This window comes from Hydra vulgaris, chromosome 02 (genome assembly GCF_038396675.1).
Source record: "Hydra vulgaris chromosome 02, alternate assembly HydraT2T_AEP".
In the NCBI taxonomy this organism is placed as follows: domain Eukaryota; kingdom Metazoa; phylum Cnidaria; class Hydrozoa; order Anthoathecata; family Hydridae; genus Hydra; species Hydra vulgaris.
Window position 1 is genome coordinate 51,962,961 of NC_088921.1, and position 26,240 is coordinate 51,989,200.

At 28.3% G+C, this 26,240-nt stretch overlaps 1 protein-coding gene across 2 annotated transcripts in view; it reads left to right on the forward strand.

The window, feature by feature from the left end:
* The window catches only part of LOC100211463 (metacaspase-2), an 84,232-nt gene extending 69,381 nt beyond the window's left edge, over window positions 1–14,851 (forward strand). For both annotated transcript variants that reach the window (XM_065791322.1, XM_065791323.1), the window contains exons 22-23: window positions 9,316–12,429; window positions 14,019–14,851. In XM_065791322.1, the coding sequence (XP_065647394.1) occupies window positions 9,316–12,429; window positions 14,019–14,696 (3,792 nt within the window). In that variant the 3' untranslated portion in view covers window positions 14,697–14,851. The remainder of the gene's footprint in view (window positions 1–9,315; window positions 12,430–14,018) is intronic.
* Window positions 14,852–26,240: the final 11,389 nt, after the last annotated feature.

The window sequence follows — 26,240 nt, forward strand, 5'->3', positions numbered from 1 at the left end:
CTCTGCAGAAAATAATTTAATTTGAATGTTTAAATTAAGTAAAATTTGTGTATTCTTATTTTATTTTGTGTATTGTGTTCATTAGGCAGTGTTGTGTATTGCTCATATTGTCATGTTTTTTTGTGCAATGTTTAAATTGTTCTCTATTTTTTTTTCCTTATAGTTTGTTTAATGTTGGTCGGACATTTTTAAATTTGTATATATATTTTAAAACGCCTACATATACTTACATAGAAATGTATATATATATATTTGGCTCTCTGGAATCTTTTGCCACTAAAGATTGAAGGTTTTCCCTGAACTTTATTTGAGAGCATTAGCGGTGCAAACTTTTTGCTAGGGCAGAGGCATGTGCTGCAATGTACATTTGGTTCATTCTCAATGGTGGTTTGCTCTTCAAGAAGATGTTTTTCTTGCAGCTTTGCACAACCAATTTGGCAGATTAAGCAAAAGCACATCCAAGGGTGTACTCTCATGGTCATCCGGTGGCACGGGATGCTCGTTTTCTTCAGGGCGACTGAAATTTTTAAAAAATGCTACTGAAATTTTATCCAGATTTTGGTGCCGCAAAATGCTACATTTGTACCAATTTTTATCAAACTATATCAATTGGTTCTCATTTTACATGTTTTTTTCCATATAAAGTTATAATTTTACTTTATTTGAACATTTAAATTAAATTAATTTCTTTGGACAAAATTAAAAGATTTCAAAATTTCATTTAAAAAATTAATTTTATGATTAAATTAATATTATTTTATTTTAAATAATTAATAAAGTTAATTTAAAACTTTTACTTTTGAATGAATAATTTTTTAATTTTGAGTTGAAAGTTTTTAAATAACTAACTTAACAAAATGTAATTGTATATAAAATTAAATTAAAAAAATACAAACAGTAAAATGTTAAAATTAAAAAAAAAATAATACAACAGTCTAAAGTATAAAACAAAAAAAGTTACATCAGAATCAATATAAAAAGCACTTTTGATTGTTTAATGCAACAATAAATTGCAAAATTTCTTATTAAAAAAGTACCAAAAAGCTTTTCTATCTTCATTTTGGTTGCCTAGTTTTGCTATCAGCAATACTTTCTTGCTGCTTAAATTTAAAAAGTTCTGTCTCAAAAATGCCCAAATGGGCACCACTTACAATAACATAAAGTTTGCAATCTTTTTTAATTTAATGCTAATGTAAATCTATTGTATAACTCTACAATTTTATATAATTCTTCTTCTTAATATAATAATATAATTACTTTTAATAATACCTATTATAATATATATTTTATTTTATATTACGATGTTGCCTTTATATATTTCAATGGTCTGTATATAATATAATTACTTTTAATAATACCTATTACAATATATATTTTATTTTATATTACGATGTTGCCTTTATATATTTCAATGGTCTGTATATATATATATATTCAGAACATCTCTCAGATCAATATAAAAAAATTTTAATTGGAAATAATTATACATGGGAAATTTTATTTTAGATAATAATTTTACAAGTAAGTTTTGATAATCAATCTTTTAAGCTTAAACTGGTAAACCAATTAGGGGAGTTACCAAACAGTAAGTTAAGGAATAGCCTGTAAATTGTGGAATAACTAGTGTATTCATTGACAATAAAAACTAATGCTTGGGATTGTTTTTTAATTAAAAAAAGTTATTTACAATTAAAACTGTTAAACTGTTAATTTTTAGCTTCTGAAAATTTTCAAATTGATTTTTTATTTGAAAACAGAAAATAGAATGATATAGGTATATAACATAAATTATCAAAGATTGTATAATGTAACCATTAATCTAATGGGTAACGTACCAATTTTCCTCATTACTCTTTTTTGATTGGTTCACAATTGAATTGTAACAACTAATCTCATTACTTCTTCCTTATTGGTTTACATGCTTATATGATGATAGAAAGCTTATTACATTTTTGACAATTACTCCCTTTTATTTTAAATCTCTGAGAATTAAAATTATAACTAAACAATATTTATAAATAATTTATTGTTTATATGGTTTTGTTTTTTTTTTGCATATTATTATGTTGAAGCCAAAGACATGTGAGATTTTTAATTACTTCCAATATTACCTGGAACTTGGTTATGTCATATGTTAACTTTATTTCTTAACTTTTTCTTGTTATTGTTTTTTTGTCTTTATTTTCTTTTCTTGTTATGCACCTTGCAATAGAGTGCAGCAATATGTGGTTAAATTTTATCTGTTCAAGTGACTTTTTTTATGTACTGATAATCATCTCTGTTCAATAAACTTTTTAGTGTTAAGATGATAAATATTGTAATTTATCTTATAAATAATTGTTGTTTTTATTATAAATTTAAACTAAATTTAGTTTAAATTTATAATATGACAATCTTGTTTCTGTATCCATCAGAAGTGACATTCCTAGACTGTACAAAGGAAAAATTTACAATTTAAAATAAATAAACAATTCTGTGAAGAAAAAAAAGGCAATTTGTAAATTTTTATTTCTAGGTTTTGCCTTCTTTTATTTTACTTAACTTTTTTTTATAGCTTTATACATAATAATAATTATTCCATTAGTTTAATTAAGTTTTTTTAATTAATTTAATTTAATTGATTACATTTTGGAAAAGTTCTGTAATAAATTAAGTTAAAGCATCTGTTTATGGTTGATAAACTTTTTCCTTACAAAATAGATTTTTATTTTTTTTTACTACAATATTTCAAATTGACAATATTGATTAATGAAAGTATATTCCTTTAAAAATAAAGAAATTTTAAATAATAAGGAAAAAGTTTATTAACAGGTGTTTTAATTTAATTTTTATAAATTTATTTTAAGATGGAAACAAGAGAAAACAATTTTTCAAAAATTTTAAATAACTTCATATGCTCTAATGTATTGATATTTACAATATTATGCTTTAATGTAATGATATATAAAATATTATGCTTTAGTGTAATGGCATATAAAATATTATGCTTTAATGCAATGATATATGTGTATGTATATATATATATATATATATATATATATATATATATATATATATATATATATATAGTATTATGCTTTAATGTAATAGTATATACAATATTATGCTTTAATGTAAAGATATATAAATATTTTGCTTTAATGTCATGATATATTTAATGTTATGCTTTAATTTAATGATATATACAATAATTTGCTTTAATGTAATGATATATACAAATTATACTACCGTGCTCTGAGCAAGTTTAAAAAAAAGGAATTTTTAAACATGCCAGGTTGTCTTTCAAACTTTTTATTTTTTAAAAATTTCTCAAAGTTTCAAAAAAAGTAAAATATGTTCATGTAAGCACTGCTTGCCTTGTTTTTATAAGATTTTGCTAAATGCTTCACTCAGAGGTAAGAATAACACTATGTAAAACTTCATTGTTTTATCTAATCAAAGTTATCTTTGTTAAGAAATCATAAACATTATAAAAATTTAAAACCAAGAAAAACATATTAGAAAAAAGAATAATTATAATAAAACAAACTAAAATGCTGCACCTAACATGTCTCTCCTTCCTCAAGTTTTTTTTTATTATTATTATTAAGACCTTTTCTGATAGCAAGAAGCTTTAACAGCTTTTACATATAAAGTCTTAACCTTTTAGCAAATGCCAATTATCTAAATCTTGCTTATTGAAAACTGGCAGCAGTGTTTGAATACCATATATGCAATAACAGTAGACACAACTACATTTTTAAAAACATCATCAGGGCTCAAATTAACATAAAAACATCTAATCGCAATTTTTTGTTGCTCATAACCCCTCCTCCACTCCTGCCGGAGGGGAGGGGGCATTATTTATTTTAACTTATTTATAATAACATATATAATAAGTCTCATTTTTGCATAAGATGTCATAACATTTACGTTCAGCGGTTGTAAAGTAGCTTTAGTTATAATTCACATTATTACTATTATTATATTGCATTAAATCTAATGGCTGTATTTTTGTAAAATCAATGAACTTGATATAATCTTCTTTTAATTAATTATTTCATTTTCTATTTTATTTACATATTTTAAACTGTTTAAAACAACTAGAATACTTAATTTTCTATAAATTTTTAACAGTAAAAAAAATTATTTAAAACTCTAACTAAACAATCTATAAATTTGAAACTGTTATAAAAAACAATTAAATGACGAAAACATTATCGTGATAAAATATTAAAACTCGAAAACTCGCACAATCACAAACAAGAATGATAACTAAATTCTTATTAAGTAAGTTTTCTTATCTAAGTAACCTTATCAAATTCCCATGGTATTTCTATCTATTGCTTTTTCATTCAATGTATTTTTTAATAAAAGTTAGCGTTCACTTTTTTCATTCAATAAAATAAAGCGAAAGAAAAAAATGTATCTAAATAATAAAATCTTTTACGATCTAATACTTTTTTTGACTGCTAATAGAAAAAGTATTAGATCGTAATCGTAAATATTTTGATCGTTTTGTAATCCTTTCACTAGTTTAATGCTTAGAATATTAAATTTTTTTCCTCGCTTTCACTTTCTTCCAAATCCGATATTGTAACTGTCGCTAGATCAATGTCTGTTTTTCCTGACTTTCTTTTTCTTTTTTCCGGATAACGATGAAAATTTGCAGACAATCGTCTAAGTTTATCATTATACCATTCGTCCATAGCAGTATCAGGTTCAAATTTGTCAATCTCAGGACCTTCTTCACTTATCCGAAGTAGAGATTCTAATAGATCTCGTCTAAGACAACTTCTCCAGTCATTTTTTACGTGATTCAAACATGAAAACATTCGTTCTACTTTCGCATTTGTAAAAGAACAAATTAAAAATAGTTCAAAAATATCAAGAATATTTCGGCATTCTTTGACCAAATTTGATGTGGAAAAAACAATTTCCCAAATTTTCAAATAATACTCATTTTGATTGTTACTTATGATGGGAAACATGTATGCTTTTAAAATGATCCACTCATGAAGTATATTATTCAAATCACATCCTACACCAATTAAAAATTCAGAAAAATGTTCAACAACTTCACCGATAGCTTTATCGACAAAAGTTCCATCATTCACATTTAACGGCCAGTTATAAATGTCAAGTAAAGCTACCAAATGAATAAACAATGGTGATTTTTGGAGAGATTGAAAACAGCCTTCCATACATATGGTAATATTTGCAATAATTAGCTTGTACTGGTCAAGAACATGGCTATTAACTTTGGTATATTGAGAAAGTGCAATATTTTGATAACATTGCTTTGAATCAATTGTCTGAATACCTTTAGACAGTTTTTTATAATGGGTCATAACACTTGTATCATCAAGCAAATTGTCTAGCGAGTTTTCTAGAAGAATTTGCAGCTTGGCCATTGTCCATGTAAATTCTTGAACTCTTTTTACAGCTTTTACTGGATCATGAATATTGTTTTGAAAATTTAAACTCAGACGAAGGGGAGATAAAACATCAAGATATATTGATAAATGAATAGGCACAGTCGCATTTTTCCATCGCTTTAAAAAACCCTCTATTTCTGCTCTCTTTGCTACCTGGGAGTCTGTTATAGCCAATGATTCAATATGTGTCATAAACACACCATAATTTTCTAAAGCAATTTTCATTGCTTTATACTTGTGATCAATCCACCGAGTTCTGCATGCTTCAGAATGCTATTACCCCAAGCTTCGGCTAATCATTGTAGTTCTCGGTAGAGCTTTGGTGACTTTTGATACAAGTGATAAAGTTGTAAAAGTAGTTTGTTTGAAGGCAGATAAATTTTCAAACGCATCTTTTAAAGCAACTTCAAGTCGATGGTTAAAACAGTGTACAACTTCCAGCCAAGGAGAACCTTCCTTTAGTAATGCGCCTAAACCAGCATAAGCTCCTAGATTAATGTTAGCTCCATCAAGATTTACACCCAATAGATGTTTATAAGAATTGGTAACACCAACTCTTGTAAAAGCGTCTGTTATACATTTTTTCAGGCCAACAGCATTAGAATTCTCTGCCGTTTCAATAGATAAGAGTTCTACTTTTGGACTTCCGCATTTTAAATAAAGAATGTAAATCAATTCCTGTTCGGATACAGCTGAATCTGTGCTTCCATCACAGAGAACACAGTAAAATCTACAATTTTTTAAACATTCAGTTAATTTATTTTTAATTACGATGCCAATGTAATCTGTAAATATTGCAGCTGCACGGTCAGTGCCATAAGAATTTCCTAAATTTGTAACCTTATGCTTCTTTTCTAATGCAATCAAATAAGGATAATCTGTGAATGGACGCTCTCGTTTTGCCAAGTAATACGCAATATTAAACTTTTTCCGTAACGAGTCAGCGTCTTTTACGGCCATTTTACGTAAACCACGCCCAATTGGAGTATTATGAATAACATGGTTAGATAATGAAACTGAACCTAATGTTGTTTGTTGATGAATTCGCGTGGCCTCTTTATGTTGCGCACTGCTTAAGTGCGATGCCACTGAATCTTTTTTTATTGATATTGTTCCTGGTTTGATCCAGGTCATGGAAAACAATTTTGTTTGACTTATCCGTTTTTCAAATTGTTTACATGAACTGCATCTTAATCTTATAACTTCATTTCCATTTAAATCGTATTCTAACTCGCAATTAAAATGTTTTTCCTACTTTTTAACTGTAGATAATCTGCATCTGTGGTCCTTATTTGCATCCATTTATTGCTATTAATTTAAAATTAGCAAGTGTACTAACAAACTTTAAAGTTTTTTTTTAATAACTATTTAGAGTCTATATTGCCTTCCACTATTCTTCGCAAAATAAACTTATAAAATATCATTAAATTTGTTCATAATAAATGAGCTAAATCGGAATAAAGCCCTTGAGAATTCGAGTTAAGAAAGTGACTTTTCAATCAATTAACTTTTATTTCTTTTTTCAATCAAAATCTTTTATTTCTTGATTCGAATAGGTATTTAGTTTATAAGTATATAGTTTATTTTTTATAAATTTTTTCCTTCCTTAAACAATCGGTCTTTTTCCTGCATTTGAACATTTTTGCTAATTGATTTTCTAAATCTTTTATTTTTCTTTCTTTTACTTTATGCTCCGCTTTAAAAAAAATTATCGTTACAGAAGTCACTCCAGTTTTATACTGTAAAAGAACGCTAAATATTCGCGAATAGAGTATCAATCTTCTAAAATAAAAAAAGAATAATCACGAGAAAAAAAAAGATTGCGAAAAAACAAATTTTAAGAAAAAACTAATCGCGAAGGTGCGAAAAGTAATCGCGATCGCGATACGCTTAATTTGAGCCCTGATCATTTCTATCATATATCTTTTTTGGGTATACGTTATATGTTCTAGCTTTTTTAACTGAAGAATATAAGAATTAAATAAACAACTTTCTTTTAAGTTTAAAACGGTTTTAGGGGCAATAATGTTTAACTTATAAACTAAGTAAAGGTAAGTGTTTAAATGACAAAAAAAAGAAGCATTTTAGGGGAAAACTTGATGTTTAGATTAGGTTTCAATCCTATGACATTAAAAAAAAACATCGCTAAAACGGTAACGATGATCTTAAAACTCAAATCTTTAACTAAGTTTTGCTTGAATGCAAAATCTTCTTTAAATTAAACTAAGTTTTAATGAAAAAAGACTTATTAAAAGCCTTGAAAATATGATTTTTAAAAAATTCAAAAAATACCAATTTTTTCTCCTGTTTACCACCTTAAGTTAAAATTAAAACAACTCCCAAGATTTTTCAGCTGGTCTTTTTAAAAGCAACTAATTTTATACTTTTTATAAATATGATAAATTTTATTTATAGATTTATTATATATAAACATGACATATACTTTTTTGCATGTAAATCCAAGTTCAAAGTCTTACAAGAAATAAATGGTGCACTTTTCTAACCACAAAAACGAGGGATCGTATACAGAACTTATGAAAAAAAAGTCTGAATTTATTTAAATTAATTTGCTTACTTCACAGAACTTTTAATTGATAAAAATATTACAGCTCAGGTAATGTAAAAAATATTACAATTTAAGGCTGATAAATGTGTTCAACTAATATGATTCCTCCACGTTTAAGATTCCTCCAACCAGATGTTAATTTGTACTTGAGTATCTAATTAATTTTACTAATTTAAAAATCTTGTAAATAATATACTATATATATACTGATTAATAAAATGATTATTTTTATATATATATATATATATATATATATATATATATATATATATATATATATATATATATATATATATATATATATTATATAGAACCCTTAGATGTTGTCCGAAAGTTTTTTCCATATTTTGTTGACAAAAAGTAAAAATTAAAATGCAAGACCGGAATTTTTTTTTATTATTAATTGATAGACTGCCTGCCCCAACCAAACCCTCAGTCGATGTAGCAGCACTCTGTTGCGGGTCAGGCTAAAAGATAGTAGATGTAGCAGCACTCCCTTGCGGGTCAGGCTATTTGTCAGTCGATGTAGCAGCACTCCCTTGCAAGTCAGGCTATTTGTCAGTCGATGTAGCAGCACTCCCTTGCGAGTCAGGCTATTTGTCAGTCGATGTAGCAGCACTCCCTTGCGAGTCAGGCTATAAGATAGTCGATGTAGCAACACTCCGCGCATGATTTACAGTAAAAAATAATAAAAATAAGAACATTTTATTAAAAAAAATAAAAATAAAAACATTGTTTATATTGTTAAAAACATTCAGAATGTTTTAAAAACATTCTGGTCAATTAAATTTGGGTTTTTGTGGTTTTTTTAAAAAACGATTTATTTGTAATTAAATTAATGGTTTTTACTTTCGTCCAACACGAAAATGTTGGACGAAAGTCAAAAGTAATTAAAAGTGACGTATGTGTTGGCGTAAGAATTACTTTTTTCCTTCCGCTCTTCCCAAAGACAACAAACTATAGATCTATATATATATATATATATATATATATATATATATATATATATATATATATATATATACACTAATTATATTGCTTAAAAACATAAATTACAAATGTCTAATACCTGTGTAGAAATTGGATTTTCTTCACAACAGTAATTAAAAACTAACTTTTGGTCTTTCAAATGAAATTTGAAAGGTTTAAAATGTTAAATGTTTGAAAAGTTTGAAATGTTACAATTGCTGAAAAAAAAATTCATTTCAATTGTAACAAAATTTTAAAAATGTTATTTGGGAATATTATTTAGTAGGAGTGTTACTAAATATAATGCCAATATTATCATTCTTAAATTTTTTTTTGGATATAATAAGTTTTTTAATATTTTAGAAACATATCGAATTGATTGTTGCTTGTTCTCCTGGACGTGAGCCACCTAAGTTACCAACTAAAAAAGACAGTTCTGAGCTTTTTCGGGATGCTAGCATTTTATATGCTTCAATACCTAAAGAACAGACAATTTCTTCAGACGATTCTACTTTAGAGATCTCATCATGCAGTGAGTTGTCTATGGATTTTATTTTACCTAAAATACACAAAGTAAAGCGAGATGAAGCAAAAGTCCAATTAGATGACGAGTTGGAAGTGGGTGACAAATTACTTACAAACAACGAAATCCATTCGAATGATAACGCTTATCGATCAGATAACCAAATATATTCCAATCATAAAGAACAGGCAAATTATAAAACTAAATCAGAAGAAACTGTTGTAAGAAAAATCAGACAGAATAATATGGTTCAACCAGACAATGAAATCTCTAACTACAGCATTAGTAAAAAGCATAAGAAATCTGTACCAAAAACAGAGCAATTACCTAATGGATCTCTAAATGAAAAAAGAGTTTCTTTTGAAATAAAAGATTCTCATTCTGAAAATATTGAAATGGAACAACAAAACATGTCACCGTCTAAAAACAGTTTTTCAATAAGTAGTAAAATAGAACAAATGGAGAAACCAGATTTTATTAAACCAGGTTTTATTATAGATAATCAAAATACAGGTTTTATTATAGATAATCAAAAATACTCTTCAGAAAATCAAAAATCTAATATTAAAGCTCTGCAATCATTTGAAAACAAAACACGAAATGAAGAAACAGAGTTACCTGAAGAAAATGTCATCAGACACTCTCCTGTTAAGAATGTTGAAACTATAAAGCAAAAAACTTTATCCAAAAAAAGATTGTTTTCCAAAAATAATGAAAAATCAGATTTAGAAAAACTCGATTCACTTCAATCTCCAAATTCTCTTTATTCTTCAGATGAAACCTCTCCTAATAAATCACTTAAACAACAAGAAGAAAAAATATTTCCTGAAAAAAAATTATCTACCAGAAAAAGAAGTACTTCTGAAAAGAAAAAATTTTCTGTTAAAAGCTCTAAGAACAAAGAAGAAAAAGCTGTTAAAAAGAAAATTTTGTTTAATACTAAAAAAAATAATTTGTCTATAAAAAATATTGCTGCTGATGACAATGTTGTTAAAGATGTCATTGCTGATATCTTTGGAAATCAACTTGTTTCACCCAAAAAAAAAATTTCTTCAGATAATGCAACTGCTGATTTCGCACACTTCTCTGAAACAAATTCTACTGTTTTAAAAAATGCCTCAGAAATTTCAGAAAATAAAGATTCTTTAGTTGTCTTAGAAAACAAAACAGTATCTTCAGTACAAAATCATGCCTCCCACAAAGAAAATATTGATGAGCTAGAAAATTTAACTGATTCCATTCAAAAAACAGACTGTTCAATTAAAAACACACCCTTTCAAGAAAAAAATAAAGAGCCTTTAAAAAATCCTCACTCTCCAATAAAAGATACTGATGCTTTAATAAAAAGTGCAAATATTTCAAAAAAAAAAGTAGAATCACCTTTTTTTGAATTTGAAAAACAAGTAACTCCAAATGAAAAAAAGCTTTTTCACACAAGCAAAACTGATTTATCTGGAATCTCTCAAACAAAACAGATAAAAGAGAAAAATGACTTTTCCAGCATCAAGCAAAAAGCATTTTCTGAGGTTGGGGTTCAAACAGAATTAGAGCATCCTAGTAGTGTACTTGCAAACGATGGCTCAGGTAATAGTGTATTTTCAAGCAGTAGCGTACTTGTTGAAAATAAACTCATTTCACACAAATATACGCTTTTTTCATATAATAAAAATGAAGAGGAAAAAATAAAAAGTATGCGAAAAACCAATTTAAACAAATTACAAAAAAATAATAATAGCGTACCACTAAATGATGTTTTTAACGAAAACGAAAGACAAGCATTGACAGACTTGTCATTACAAAATTTTTGCTCCAATTGTCTTACTCTTAAAACATTTGACAATAAAACAGAACATGCTAATAAAAATGTCATATATCCATCTGAACAGAAGGCCGAGGAGGCCATGGCTATACCATTTTCAACTTCATCATTGTCTGATAAAAATGTAATAACTTCTTCAACATCGTCAATAACTAACGTACCGTCAAAACCTATTGTTTCTTCACCTAAAGATCTGACACCTATTGTTTCTATTGCTACACCTAAAAGCTCACCTTATATAAGAAATAAGACTAGAATTCAAATGTCAAATAATGTTTCCATTAGTAAGGAATTCAGTGACAAAAAACTCAAAAACACCTTAAATGTCAAAAACAAACACCTATTTGACTCCTACAACATTACATCTTCTCATTTAAATTTCTCATCATTAACTAAATACTCTCCTCGGATACCAGAAAAAGAAGATTCCTCCATATTGGTGGGTAGTAACTATTTTAATGAAAGTTCGAACCTTTTGATGGAGACGGTTGAGAAAAAGATTCAAACAGAAACGGAGATTTCAAATATTAAAATTTCAACAGAAGAAAAAAGAAACAATATCTTTAATGAGTCAAAAAAAAACGATAGCTTTAACGAGCCAAATTTTTATAGAAATAATGAAGTGATAAGTTTCTTAGAAAATAAGAAGCCAAGTGTTCAACCTTTACTAATCAAAAATACTTTTACCAAAAAGATTTTTACAAGTTCAAAAAATCCTATCAATAAAATAAGCAACAGTAAAAACGAAATTGAAAAAATAGAAGAACAAATTAACTTTAATCAAAATCTTTTTGAAGATAAATCTATTGACGGATTTAAGGCATCATTTAATGGTAAAGTTCCAAAAGCATTTTTAGGTAACAAAGCTGACATACTTTCTTTCTTAAATACTAAAATTGATGTTTCTAAAAATGACTTTAAGACGTTCTCCGTTGCAGAGATTAATAAAAATTTCAGAAAAGAAAATATATTGGATGTGAAAGAACCTCTATATATTGATGACAAAAAAACGGAAGCTGAGACTGTTTTGAAAAAAGAAAAAACTGTTTGTTTTGATGGTGTTACTTCCGACACAAAAAAAGACTTATTATTTGTTTCACCATCATCCAACGTTATCAATAAACACAATAAAAAGGTAATTTTTTTTAAACCTGATTTCTTTTGTTTGTTTTCTTAAATTGAATTCGTTCGATTAATTTTGTTTAACTTTCTTGTATATTCTAACTTTTCTTAACGAGACTGGTACCCACCTTAAAAACTGGTACCCACCTTAATATATTTATATATTAGAAATAAAAAAAGTTTTATTTGCATTGATGTTTAATTGAATTTCAAGTTAATCAGAATGATGCTTCCTTATAATCACTTTATGTACTTTTGTAGATATTTTTTTATTAACATCTCTAAACATAAAGGGATTAAAAATCTTACAAATTGTTTAATATTGCTTATATCTAAAGTTATGTTAGTTTCCACGGAAGCATGAATTTGGTGGCTTTTGGACATTTACATAAAACTACTTAACTCATACTTTATCTGATACGTGACACATGACACGTCTCCGTATTTTAAAAGTCCAATTCTTGTAGGTATCTTCGAACTGTGCGATAATAACATTAAAACTAGGAGACTGATGAGTAAGAATTTGAAAGCTTGAAATCTATATGTCCTTCACAGTCAAATGGTGTACTCTCGCAAGCTTAATACACGGAAGAGGGATGTTTATTAATTTTCCGTAACTTTCTTGCCACCTCCGAGCTTTTAAAGACCAACTTAAAACTAAAAAAGAAAAATCAGTGTAAACCGGCCTTAAAATTAGAAAATATATATGTTATTGGTCAAAATAAAACTTTCAGCTTAATCAGGTTTTAAAATCGTCAATCTATAAAAAATTATCTTATATAAGTATATAAGTTTTATCAAATCCTGTTAAAATTATGATAAAAGAGCTCTGCCTTACTAAGTCAAAATGACGTATCTCCACTTTTTCTCAAAAACGAGTTATTGGCATCATGGTATAGTATTAAGGGTACTGCACATATTTATTAAACCAAAAAGACATAGTTAATTATGATCCTGAAAACTGTTGAGAAAAAAAGAAACTTTTAGACAGGTGTGTTTTTCAATTTTGTAAAACACTTAATATCCAACCATTATGAAATGTGGAGTTACGTCTTTTTGGCTTAGTAAAAGTAGGGTAGAGCTGTTAAAAATGCGCGTTAGACCGCAAGCCAGACTAGAACTAGATTATTTTATTCGTGTTCTATATATATATATATATATATATATATGCACATATGTATGTATGTATATATATATATATATTATATATATATATATATATAATTTAAGCGACAGCTTTAATAGTATGTGTAATAATATTATAAGCATTAAAGCATCATATACGGTATCATATTATTTTCTTTTTTTAAGTAATATTTCGGCTCATATAGTGAGAGCCATTATCAAACTAATAAAACCGTTCTGGTTACCGTTACGGTTTTATTAGTTTAATAATGGCTCTCACTATATGAGCCGAAATATTACTTAAAAAAAAATCAATATTACGATACCGTATATGATGTTTTAATGCTTATAATATATATATATATATATATATATATATATATATATATATATATATATATATATATATATATATATATATATATAATATATATATATATATATATATATATATAGATTTATTGATTTATATTTAAGGATTTAAAGATCCGCTCTGCTGATTCGATAAGAGAGATTACATTGTCTTCATACTCCAAAGCAACTTATGAAAATCAACATTCTATAATTTTTACTAAATCAGTTTTGTTGCAACCAAACCCAGATAATTATTTAAAACAAAATTATAAACAATATTCAAATAGAAAAAGTAATGGTTTAAATGTAAAGAAAAATAATGACCCAGTTCAGAATAGTAACCAAAGTGTGTCCAATCAAATTGAGCAGAATGATAAAAAAATATCAAAAAACAATTTTTTTGTAGAAAATCAGAATACATCTTTTGAAGCACAACCTAAAATTTGTGATATCGAATTCCATAAAACTTTAAACAATGAACCTGAAACTCAAAGTGTAGATTTCCAAAGCAACGAAATAGAATTTTGCGAGAACTTAAATGACAAAGTTTCCAGCGATGTTGCATCGCTAACTAGGTCTAATTCTTTTCCGTTGAATTTAAAAAACGCTTTACAGCTAACTAACAATGATCTTCGACAAAGAAGTCATTCCATAGTTTCATCTCGAAAAGAAATAAAGTCGATTTTACAAAAGTATAACAAAAAAACGTTGTCAAAAAAAGTGAAATTTGCAGAGTTTGTAACAGTCGACTTAACAACTCCTCCTAACAGTGAATTTGGCAGCGAGGAAGAAAATAATTAGATTTTAGTTTGGAAAAAAATCTGAAATATGAACTATTTTCTTGTATTTTCGTTGAATACAGACAAAATCTTAACATTAATGTAAAAAAAAAAAATTTTCTTCATAAAAATTAACTTTACCAATAATAAAATAAAGCGGCATAAAATAGTTGATTGGAAGATTATGAGCATTTTTTTTTCACAAAATGGTATAAATATTCATCTTTTTTTAAATCTCAAACGTTAAAAAAAATTTTAGATTCTAGCAGAGCTCCATAATAAAATAAAAAGTTTGTCTAAAATTACGGAGTAAGTCGGCCCACAATAAAAAAAGTTAAGCGTGACATCCTAAGTGTAAATCCAAATATATATATAATTATTTTTTGCGTAGAAAACATATGCGTAGAGTTTTACTTTTCCTGGATGAGGCTTAAACTGTTTGGTGGGTATTGAAAATCTATAATAAGATATAAAAAGCCTTTTCAATAGGTATAAAAAACGTAATTTATATTCTCGAGCAAAATGTTTTGATACGTAAGGAGGCACGCATTACAAACTCATCAATCAAGATAAAGAGCTGTGGCAATATTGCAATAGCAGTTCAAAAGAGCGAGATGATTCAATTGCTCTTGAGACATTGTAGAATGCAAATAAGTCTTTAGCCTACAAAGACAAGGAAAAGAGCGCTCACGCCTATATGAGATGACAGGCATATATAAGTAAAATCTTAACCAGCTTTACAATATCGGGAATCATTGGAATTAATTGAGAAAGGATACCATCACAATCTACAAGCTTGCTCAAAAATGGTTCAAAATCATTTCGTTGAATATTCTTGAATTTGGTATGAACCACAAATATATCACAATGCAGTTCAAGCCTTCCATAATCAACAAAGCTATCATTGTAATAAGCCTCAACAAATCCTGCACCCAAGCACTGACTAATGATAAATTTTTTAACATTTGCTGAATGCTCAGTGGTCTCTGTCGGTTCGAATTGGTTGCAAACCTCGTTGTAACACAATCCAGATAGTGATTCTTTGAAATCAAAGCAAAGTATGAAATTCCACTTCTAGTAAACTATGATGTAATCCTACGTTTCCGTGGCATCTCTCGTTTGTCAAATACACTTCGTTCTGCTGCTACACTTCATTCTGCTGCTACAATAGTATGTTTTGAAAAAAACGCTAATAAAAAACAATATTTACCTTGGAGTGCTGTATTAGCATCCTCAATTATCGTGAAGATCATGCGCTAACTTTTCGGTTAACCTGTAGCTTTTGACTTATTCTAACTAGTTGATGATGCTGGTTAAAGATATAATGAATGGTTTTCTTAGGATACATCGAGTGAGGAAAATTAGCCGCAATGATGTTCCAATTTTTACATTCACTACAAGAAAAAACTTATTGAAAGACTCATTAAAGTCTGCAATCCATGGATACTTCCAGACATGTTAGACGATCCGTTGAAACATTAGCCCAAAAATTTTGTATCAACGAGCCAAATTGACACAAAACGTCCATCAAACAGTTTAACATAGTCGCACTGCCATATTATGTATTGCATGCATATATTACCTACTATATTAGGAAAAATAATTTATTGATAGTTAATCTAAATTTTTTAAATGACATACAGGAATTACCAAATAAAAAGAAGTTATAAATATTTTATACAAAGCCTTACAATTATCCACCATCTCTTTCTTTTAGTGGTGATTAAGTTGATGGATAACTGTCGATCCCGATGATGCTGGTGAATAGAATCAATCTAATGGATTCCGTATGAAGTTCATATTGCTCGTAAGCGGCAAAAATTTGTAACGCTTTCTTTCAGTTAGAAAATCTGTTCGAAATAAATGCTTCTTTCAAATCTTTTTTTCTTGAATGACAAGGTAAAGGCATTTTTATATGGGTATCTTTGATGCAGGTTAAGCAAAACACTTTGTCTTTCTCGTAGTCATGTAAAATCCATTCATATTTTTCTTTCTAGCTTTGTTAAAACTTTCTTCCTACTTTTATGAACATGATAGCTGTTTTGAACAGACATCATGTCCATAAAAATAGGAAGTTAAAAATTTTACATCCAGCCTGCTCTGAAAAAGATGGAGACTCAACAATAGGATTTAAATTAGTTTAATCATCATATTGAATATGATAAACTGTATTTTCATGGAAGTTATTGCTATTTTCAGGTTCAGTGCAAAGTGCAACTGTTTTAAACTTTCTTTTTTTTTCTTGAAAAGTATTCACTAATCTTCTTTATTTTACAACTTATTACTTTGAAGTTAATGTACTGCTAATGTATAAATAAATAATCTGCAGATGTGGAAAAAAAATCTAACAACGCTCAGGCTGTGCACTTGGCACACCTGAAGGCTCCCCTACGCTAAACGTGAGGGCAATGAGTTGAATTACTTATTTTTTCATAAATATAAACTAGTTATGTATTTATTAATAGATTTCAAGTTTTTTATTTAAATTATTCAGTGTTCAATTTTTATTACCATGTAAAATGGTCATAAAAATTTATGACTATTTATTGTGGCCTTCTTAAATTGAGGGGGAAGGGTAGTATTCTTTACGAAGGGGGGGGGGGTATTCCTACGCCACTGAATACGCTAACGTTTAACTCAAAAAATTACCAGTTCTTTATTTTTGTAGTTTAGCTTGTATTTAATTGCTTTTTGTTACTTTTTGCTGATCTTAAACTCCCATGAAACTCATCAGAAGGAATTTCCAAAGTTCTACAAAATGACTTTTGAACGAGCGTTTTAAATTAATGTTTTTGTTTATGATTAATTATATTATGATTTGAAATTTTTAGTTATTTTTGAACGCTTGATAAGCTTGGGGTGGGGTAGGGGCTGAGCCCTAGCAACAAATTCCCGGATAGGGCCCGAGCCCACAAGCCCCAGCGCGTTCTACGTCTATGTTTAAAAAATTCAAACTGAGGGATGTTTTAGGTAGTTAAATAGTTATTTAAGTGAATTCTGTTTTGATGAATAATGCTTATATACAAAACGAACGCAAAATTCCTTACCATAGAGGCTGTCCACTAATTATGTCAATAAAATAAGGGAAAAGGATGAGGGGGGGGGATTAGGGCTGAATAATTTTGACAATTATTGACAGGCGTATTATTACAATTTTATTCGAATACAATAAATTGGTTTTATCTAGTAAAATATTATCATTTTGATTTTCTTGACGGCTGCTTAATTACTCTTAATTGACTTTTAAAATGATATATACTTCAAAAACTTTTACAATCTCTCAATTGATTTTTTAGAGTTAATTAACCAAATAGGTCTTCTTGGTGCAATAACAAATAAATAAAAAAAAATAAAAAAATTTCCTTTCTAATGAAATTTAACACTTATTGGTCCTATTTATCTTCTCCGAGTGATTTTAAGGTAAATTAAAGCAACCCTATTAATTACTTATATCAAAAATATGTTCAAATTATAAGGTCAGTTAATTTAAACTTAATAATTCTTAATTTATATATTCAAGAATCCTGAAAATATGAATTCGCTTTGATTAATATAAATTACAAATCAATTTCAAGCCAGTATTATAAGCGATATTTAAAATGACAAATTCTAAGCACACCTGAGGGTGACAGGTAAGATTAAAATTGAGCTGGTAAATCGTAATGAAGAATTATCGTTTAAAGATTAGCTTCAGAGAAATATAAGGAAAGATTTTGTGTCCAAAGAGTACAAGGCTGTGGCGGCTCGATTGGTATATGGGGATGTATTTTTCATCTGGAAATAGGGTTTCAAACTGTACATAAATAGAGAAATAGCCAGTATAATTACAAAGAGACTTTGAAAAATAAGCTTTTACCACATGCTAGACCTTTTACGTAAATCAGAACTCCTCCAACTTGTTTATTAGTATGTCTCTAGGATAAAATTTTATGGAAACCTAGAAGATAGAGTGTAGAATTATCTCGAAGATCTTTCAAAGAAACCCAAGTTTCAGTTAAGCAAGTTATATATAAAATGATTTCAGTTTCTTATTAAAATAGTATACAGTTTTTCAAAAAAAAAAAAATGTAAAAAGAAGTTTTTTTAGGTGCGCGTAGTAAGTTTATTGTAAATAAATAAAATGTTATAATAAAATTTCATCAATTTGTAACCAATTAAAGTTTTATAAAAGCTAGTTGTTGTTCTTTCTTTTTTATGCTTTATTTTTAAAAGCATATTAATTAAGTTTTAAAAACATACTAAAACACTAATTTTATAGAAAAAAGAAAGGCAATTTTGACAGCGAAAGGTGGCAACACATGCACTATCCGACACCATCTTACTGGAACACATCATATAGATATTGATGGCATTGGCAGTTTGGGCTCACCAAACATTTTGTTTTTCTTTACACCTTCGCGGCCGAAAATGATTAAAGAAAGAGAACTAGTTTTGAATCAAAAAATAGCAAACTTCAATGCTCGTGATAACTCGTCCAATAAGTTCAGTTGAAAGTGATGGATTCCTTAGCTTGTTGAAATATACAGATCCAGACTATGCTGTTAAAACTCGTTTGACTACCACAAAGGCTTTCTTGATGAATGGCCGGATCAGCGCTGTTTTGCTCACACGCTACAGTTAGCCATTGGAGCTCGTCTGAATCTTCCAGCAATTGTAAATATGATTCGAGATGCAAGGCAATTGGCGGCACACTTCAATCGAAGTACGTTAGCAATTGCGGAACAAACAAGCAGCAATGAGATCTAAGGATGATGAAAAAACATTGGAAGTCATCATAGACTGCTCTACTCGATGGAATTCCACGTTGGACATGTTAGAGCGATTAGTGAAGCTGCGTTGGGCGATTGGAGCCGTGCTGTCTGATCGAAATTTTAAAACAAAAAGAAATGCGTCAACTCTACAAATGACGATGAAAACTGGTTGCTTGCGCAAGCCATTATACCCATTCTGAAACCATTAAAGCAGGTAACAACTATGTCATCTAGTCAGAAATGTCCTTCATTATCATTAGTTTATCCACTGTTGTCTATTGTTCTAAAAAATGTTCGAACAGCAAAACCAGACGAACACACTGCTGCCAATAATTGCAGAAATGTTATTGCTACTAAAATAACAAAGCGATATTATCCGTAAGGATTCAGTGTATTACCTGAACCAAGAGCATCTGTATTAGATCCACGTTATAAGCTTCTAAAATTTTTCAAAGACCCTATGCGAAATAAAACATGCTCCGCCATTAGAGGTGAAATGGAATCCATTGTTATGCCAGCATTGGACGAAAATATAGAAGTAGTTGCAGAAGAACCAATGCCAAAGCGAACACGGGATCATTTAGAACCGGGCTAACCGAAGGAGAATGTTTTTGATGAACGAGCATTGCTGTGCACAGCCAAAGAAGGGTTTAGACATATGGATGAATTGGCGTTTTACCATTTGGAAATGCCATTGAATGTCAACGGAAATATCTTGGAGTTTTGGTGAGATAACACCAAACGTTACCCAAAGCTTTCTATTTTGGCTCGCAAGTACATGTGCATACCTGCAACTTTGGTGCCAGCAGAATGCGCTTTTTCAACTGCTGGACATGTGGTCAATCGACGGCGTGCATCATTGGCATCCGAAATAGTAGACATCTTAGTTTTTTTCTACCGTATTTGGGAGTTGTGTAACCAGGACAATTAATGTAAAATAAAGTTTAGATTTAAGTGAAACTTTAAATAAATGACATCAGTGATTAAGACGTTTTTATTGTTTTTTATTTTTAATAAGTACTGCTTTTATAAAAAATATTGTTTTTTAATGGGCACCCGTGTACCCGCCCGTTCGTTCGACGGGTACCCGGACAAGCATTTTTGCGATTTTTGACAACCTTATCTATACCCGATTAAAAATATTTGGTCATAAACAAGAAGTTATTAAAAGAAAATGCGAAAAACGTTGCGCAATTGAAAATTGCACTGGAATAAATTTGGAACAAAATTCCAAAGGAACTAAATATGCATCTAATTGAATCTATGTTAAAACGTATTCGAGCCTGCGTGAAAGCACGAGGTAATCATGCAAAATACTTAATTAAAGCGTGTATTTTTGTATTTTTGACATTTTTATTTGGTTATAGTTTTTTGACCTGATTATCTTTTTTGATTGATTTTGGTACCAAAATAATATACTTTTAAAAGTTATTTATTTATGTTTGTTATGTAGTGAGTTCTAAATAAAAGATTGAATTAAAAAATATTTATTTTTATTTTTCAATCTTTTTAAAAAGCTTGAAAGTAATCTTTTAAAAATCTACATGAATGTGACCTTAGATTTTTGAAAAGTCACTGTATTTGAACATAAAACATAAACATTACAATCATATATAGAGAAAAATGATTTTATTTCAGCTAAAAGAGGCTTTGGGCTTAAAATGTGAGAGCAATGAGTTTATAGTTTTTATTTATTATCTAACTATAATTTTATATCCAGATAGATTTTTTACTTTTACCTAATTATATGAGTAAAAGTTTAATTGAGGGGCTGTGAATAATACACAATTAAAACTTTTAAACATTAAAATATTGAAACTATTTTAATATTAAATAATTAATATATAAATTTAAAATCTTTTAAATTTACAGTCTTTTCTTCATTGGAACGAGATCTGAACTTTCTGATTTATTGATATAAAAATAACTTCAGAAATTTTTAAATCACCATGTTTTTCTGAACGAAGAAAATCGAAGTTTGAAATGGACACGGAGATCACATAACATAAAAAACGCAAAAAAAATTTTTTATCGATATTTTTACTTTTTACAACAGTTTAAAAGTAGTTATTTAAATATATTTAATGTGTAGGTGTCTGAATTACTACATCTTGATCAGGGGCTTCCGAAAAAATAGGTAATCTGACCTGTGACCTTATATTTTTTTTAGGGAAACGGATAATTTTACTTTTTGTATGTTTTTCAGTTTTTTTATTACCAATATCTTAGGAGCTTGGGTGGCATTGCAAATTAATTAATAAAAATATAGGGGAAGTTTGTCTACCAAGGGCGTGGTTGTACCTAGGGCCACCCTGTTTTATTTGAAAACTATAAAGTTCTAAGCAATGCTTGTTTATTAGTGATTATAGTGAGTATAGGTGATTAGTTATGAAAATATTTATTTTTTAATCCTTTTTTGATTCTTAGAGAGCGTTGCATCGGCGAATCAGTAGATTGTTTTACAATCCTAGAGGAAATTTTCTAAAAGTTCTTGTATATTATGTTCCCAGCTATATTTTTACATTTCCTGCTATAAAACTTTTTATTCTATAGAAAAAAAAGTATAAAAAAAAAATTCTATAGAAATTTATATAGAAATTACCAGAGATTCTATAGAAGTTCTACAAAATTCTATGGAATTTCTATAGGCCATATGTTTCAAAAGTAGAAATTCTATAGAACTTTTTGTTCTGGGTTTTTTGTTATTTAAGTACTAAATGCAATGTTCAATAAGTTTCCTCTCAATCGGGGTTCGTTAACAGATAACAATTTTCATGAGGCTATTATTTCTTGTATCTAGAGCCATTTAGTATGCCTTTACCTTGGGTCATATGTTCGTAAAGAATTTGCTTAATAAGGGGTCGTCCACAAATTACGTCACGCAATTTTCGACTGTTTTTGACAATGCCATGCGTTAAAACGATTTTTCAAACGAAGAAAGATTATCTCTTTTGGCTTATAAAAAAGTATATGAACAACGTTTATGTGAATCAATATGTTACGTACATGGAATAGTAGTTTTTCATACAAAAATTGAATAAAGATACTTTTGAATTTTGGCACACCATGGCCAACTGTGCAGCGTTTAAAAGTTTTGTTTTTTATTAGAAGGGCTGAGGTCCGGACTTTAGTCCTTTTAGCAACAAAAAAAGCTTTGCGCTGCAAACAGCTTTCTTGTTGTGATTGTACAACAGTGTGGTCAATAAAGTTGAGTTTTTACGTATGGTCATTTTAATAGTGATTTAAGTTGATTAAATACTTTTTTGAATGTGTGATTGTGGAATTAAGTCTGATCATACAATTTCAAAAAAAAGTAGAGAAACCCAGAGATTATGAAAGGAACGAAATTAAGAAATCTAGTCTTACTGATGTGGCATATGAAAACCACAGCAGTAAGAGAACCACAGGGGGCAAAAAGTTAATGCTAAGTCTATTGGAGATTCATGCAGGTTAGAGATAGCACAAAAAAAGTTCCTAAATTAATAATGCTAATTGTAATAATTTTTCCATAATTAGTTGGATTTAGGGTCTGTAATTTATAGCTGGCTTATAGGCCTAGGTTGGTGATTGCTTGTTTATGTTGTAAATATTTGTAGGCCTAATAAAATTAAATGATATTTTTAGGATAGTCTACAATCACTTATCTTTTATTAATTTAAACCAAATTTTGTTTACTAGAATAGGCCTATAATTTTTTTTTAAAGTAAAACTATAACATTTTTTTCAAGAAGATATTTTGAATCTATTGATAAGTTTATGAAGTTTTACAGCCAGTTCAATACAAAAGATGAGCAGGATTTATTCTTGCATAGCATAATTGATGTTACGGGCATTGTACGGAAGAGCCCTGGTTCAAGAGATAGCAAGAGGAAAAGTCGTGATGCCAATGAAGACACTGAACCAAAACGAGAAGGTAACGACAGCAGCAAAAAGGAATTATTATGTCATGTTTTAATCGAGATGAACGGGTTCAGGTTTGTATTGTGGCATTTTTATCAATATTTTTTGAGTCAGAAAAGAGGTTTTGAAGAGTAAGAGGTTTAAAAATGAATGGAAAAGTAGTTCAAGATTTAAGAGGAGTACACACGAGTTACATTACCAGTCATGATGTACTAGCTAAAGTATAAACAGATCCACTATGGCGTAAGGTAAAATATTTTTTGAGTCAAGATTTGAACTCGAAAATAATGTATAAACTATTCATAAAAGAAAGTTCAGGGGTAAAACTTAGTTACCAGTCCTATTATAACTACTATTATGAGCACTTTCATTTACGTTTTGGGCAATGGTAGAGTCAAATATACTTTTAAGATGTTTGGAAAAATGATTAACCATAGCTGATAAAATTTGTAATAGACCTCAAACAAAAACCAACTTTAAAAAAAATGTCTTTTTTCTTATACTTTTTGTTAAACAATTTTGTAAACAATTCATAACCATTCACTTTGTGAAAATTTATTGCAGTATATGACACAATTTTCTATAGTCTAAAAATTAAAATCATAATGAAATGAAAAAGCAGTGATTATTTGTAAAATCTTAAAATGTCCACAGCGTTAATTAATTTATACGTTATTTAAGAATAAATTTAAAAAAATATATATTTGTTTTTAAGGGAAAAACACTATCCTCTTCAAAAAAAATATTGCAAAGGGGTAGTGCAGTTTTTTTTAGTTTCATGAAAGTTTACATTGCTGGACTTCCACCCTTTTAATATTTACCGATTCATATGGTAATGTTACTGTGATATTTACAATACAGGATATACTGTATACGCAAACAATATTGGTAAAGTTAATCATTAATGCTTTGAATTAAAAAATAATGTATATATTTAAAAATGCTACTAAATAGTTATTACTTAAATTTCAAATACTGGCTTTCTTTTTTGAAGAATTTTACCTGCTAACTTTTGGATTCACTGAAGTGGATGGGTGATCACACACTCACTCCTTCACTTAAAGTAACTTCTGTGTGCGCCGCTGTTTGGGGCTCTCCGTTGTAGATTTACACTTGTGTCAATAATCATAATCAAATGAACTGATTGAAAATATAAATCTTCTACCGAAATCTATAGAAGTTGTATGAATCTCTGCTTTGGCAAACTTGCTCTTAGAAATGGTGCGTTAAATAAGTTAGTTAAAATAAAGACAATAAAGTAAGTAAACAATTGTTAGAAACTTATAAACAATTTTGAATTTAATGACCTAAAGTCTTATATCAAAGCTATAACATAAAATAGCTTAAATATATAACAGGAACATAAAAAAATACATTAACACAAAGTAACGCAACAATTAAGGGGTCGTCCAAAAATTACGTCACGCAATAGGAGGGGGAGGGAGAGGTGTTAGTGGTTTTGTGACGACTTATACGGGATTTGTTACTAAAGTGTTACGATGTTGTGACGAGGGCGAGAAAGAGGTCAAATATGATAAGAAATTGCGTGACGTAATTTATGAGTAAACTGTAAGTAAAGAGTAACAAATATTTTTTTTTATTATCTTAAAAAAATTAAAACAAACTTTAAATAAAAACAAAGTTCATGTCAACTTATTTTAGTTAATTTTATCAAACTCGCACTATAATTATTTACAAAAAAAAACTATTAAAAAACCGTAACATAAGCTTAAAGGTATACTAGAAAGCTATACTAGAAAGTTATTACGAAAAGTATTTACAAAAAAACATAAGAAAAATGATTGGATTATGCTTTATAAATAATAAAAAAATCTTCAATCTCCTGTTCTTCAATTTTTTTTATTGTAAAAGTAGTATTATTACTGGTGCTTTTGTACAATATAAACCATTTTACCCAATGGAAACGCTTTTAAACAAAAGAAACCTTTTTACAAATACAAACCGTTTTACACAATAGGACCCCTCCTTTCATTATTTGTAAATGACATATTTATTTAAATTTTTCAAAACCGATACTTTAAAGGAATCCTTTGAGGTTGACACTATTAAAAAGCTCATAGATTCATTATCTATTGAAAAACTTACAAATACAAATGAGATTTAATTTTTCGCATGTTTATTTTTAAGTGTTCTACATAAGTATAACTTAATTAAAATAAGCGATATTTAGCGAGAGTTTTACAAAATAACGTTGAAAAAATATTTTTTAAATTGTTTTTCCGATTCTGTTTGAGGTTTTACAGCTAAAGCATTTTAATGGAACAAAGTTAAAAATAATAAAAATGTTTATAAAATCATATATTTCTATTCCAATATACGTCTTCGCCTTAATTGTAAATGGTAAGAATTTAATTAAACGATATAAAATATTAGGAAAAATATTGAGTATTGAAAAAATAATTATTAACAAATAACTTTTGTATTAGAACTGTCAATGTGATGTCTAGATATAATGCAAATGCGTTCTGCGCTTGATTTAAAGATGTAAAGAGGTTTTACGGCCTCTTGAGTACATCAAAATGTTTGGCATTATAAAATATTTATAATTTAAAATTGATTTTCGATCATTGTTTATTTAAAAACAAGCAACAAAATAATAAATCATAAAAACAATGTTATATTGTAAGTAATTGTTGAATAACTGTATTTAGTTGTATCTAGGACTTTGCTCTTGTAAGACTGTTAAATCTTCTTGAAAAAAAAGAATTATCAAGTTAAAACTCGAAATCCAAACAATGATTTAAAACCAAACACAATTTTTTTGCAAGTTAAAGATTTTTTATGAAACCATTTCTATATTGATGTCAAATATTTTCTTGACTGTAGACGCAAGTTGAAGTTCTCAACATTTTTTTTAGTTATGGAAAACAAACTAGTAGCTAAGATTCCAAAAA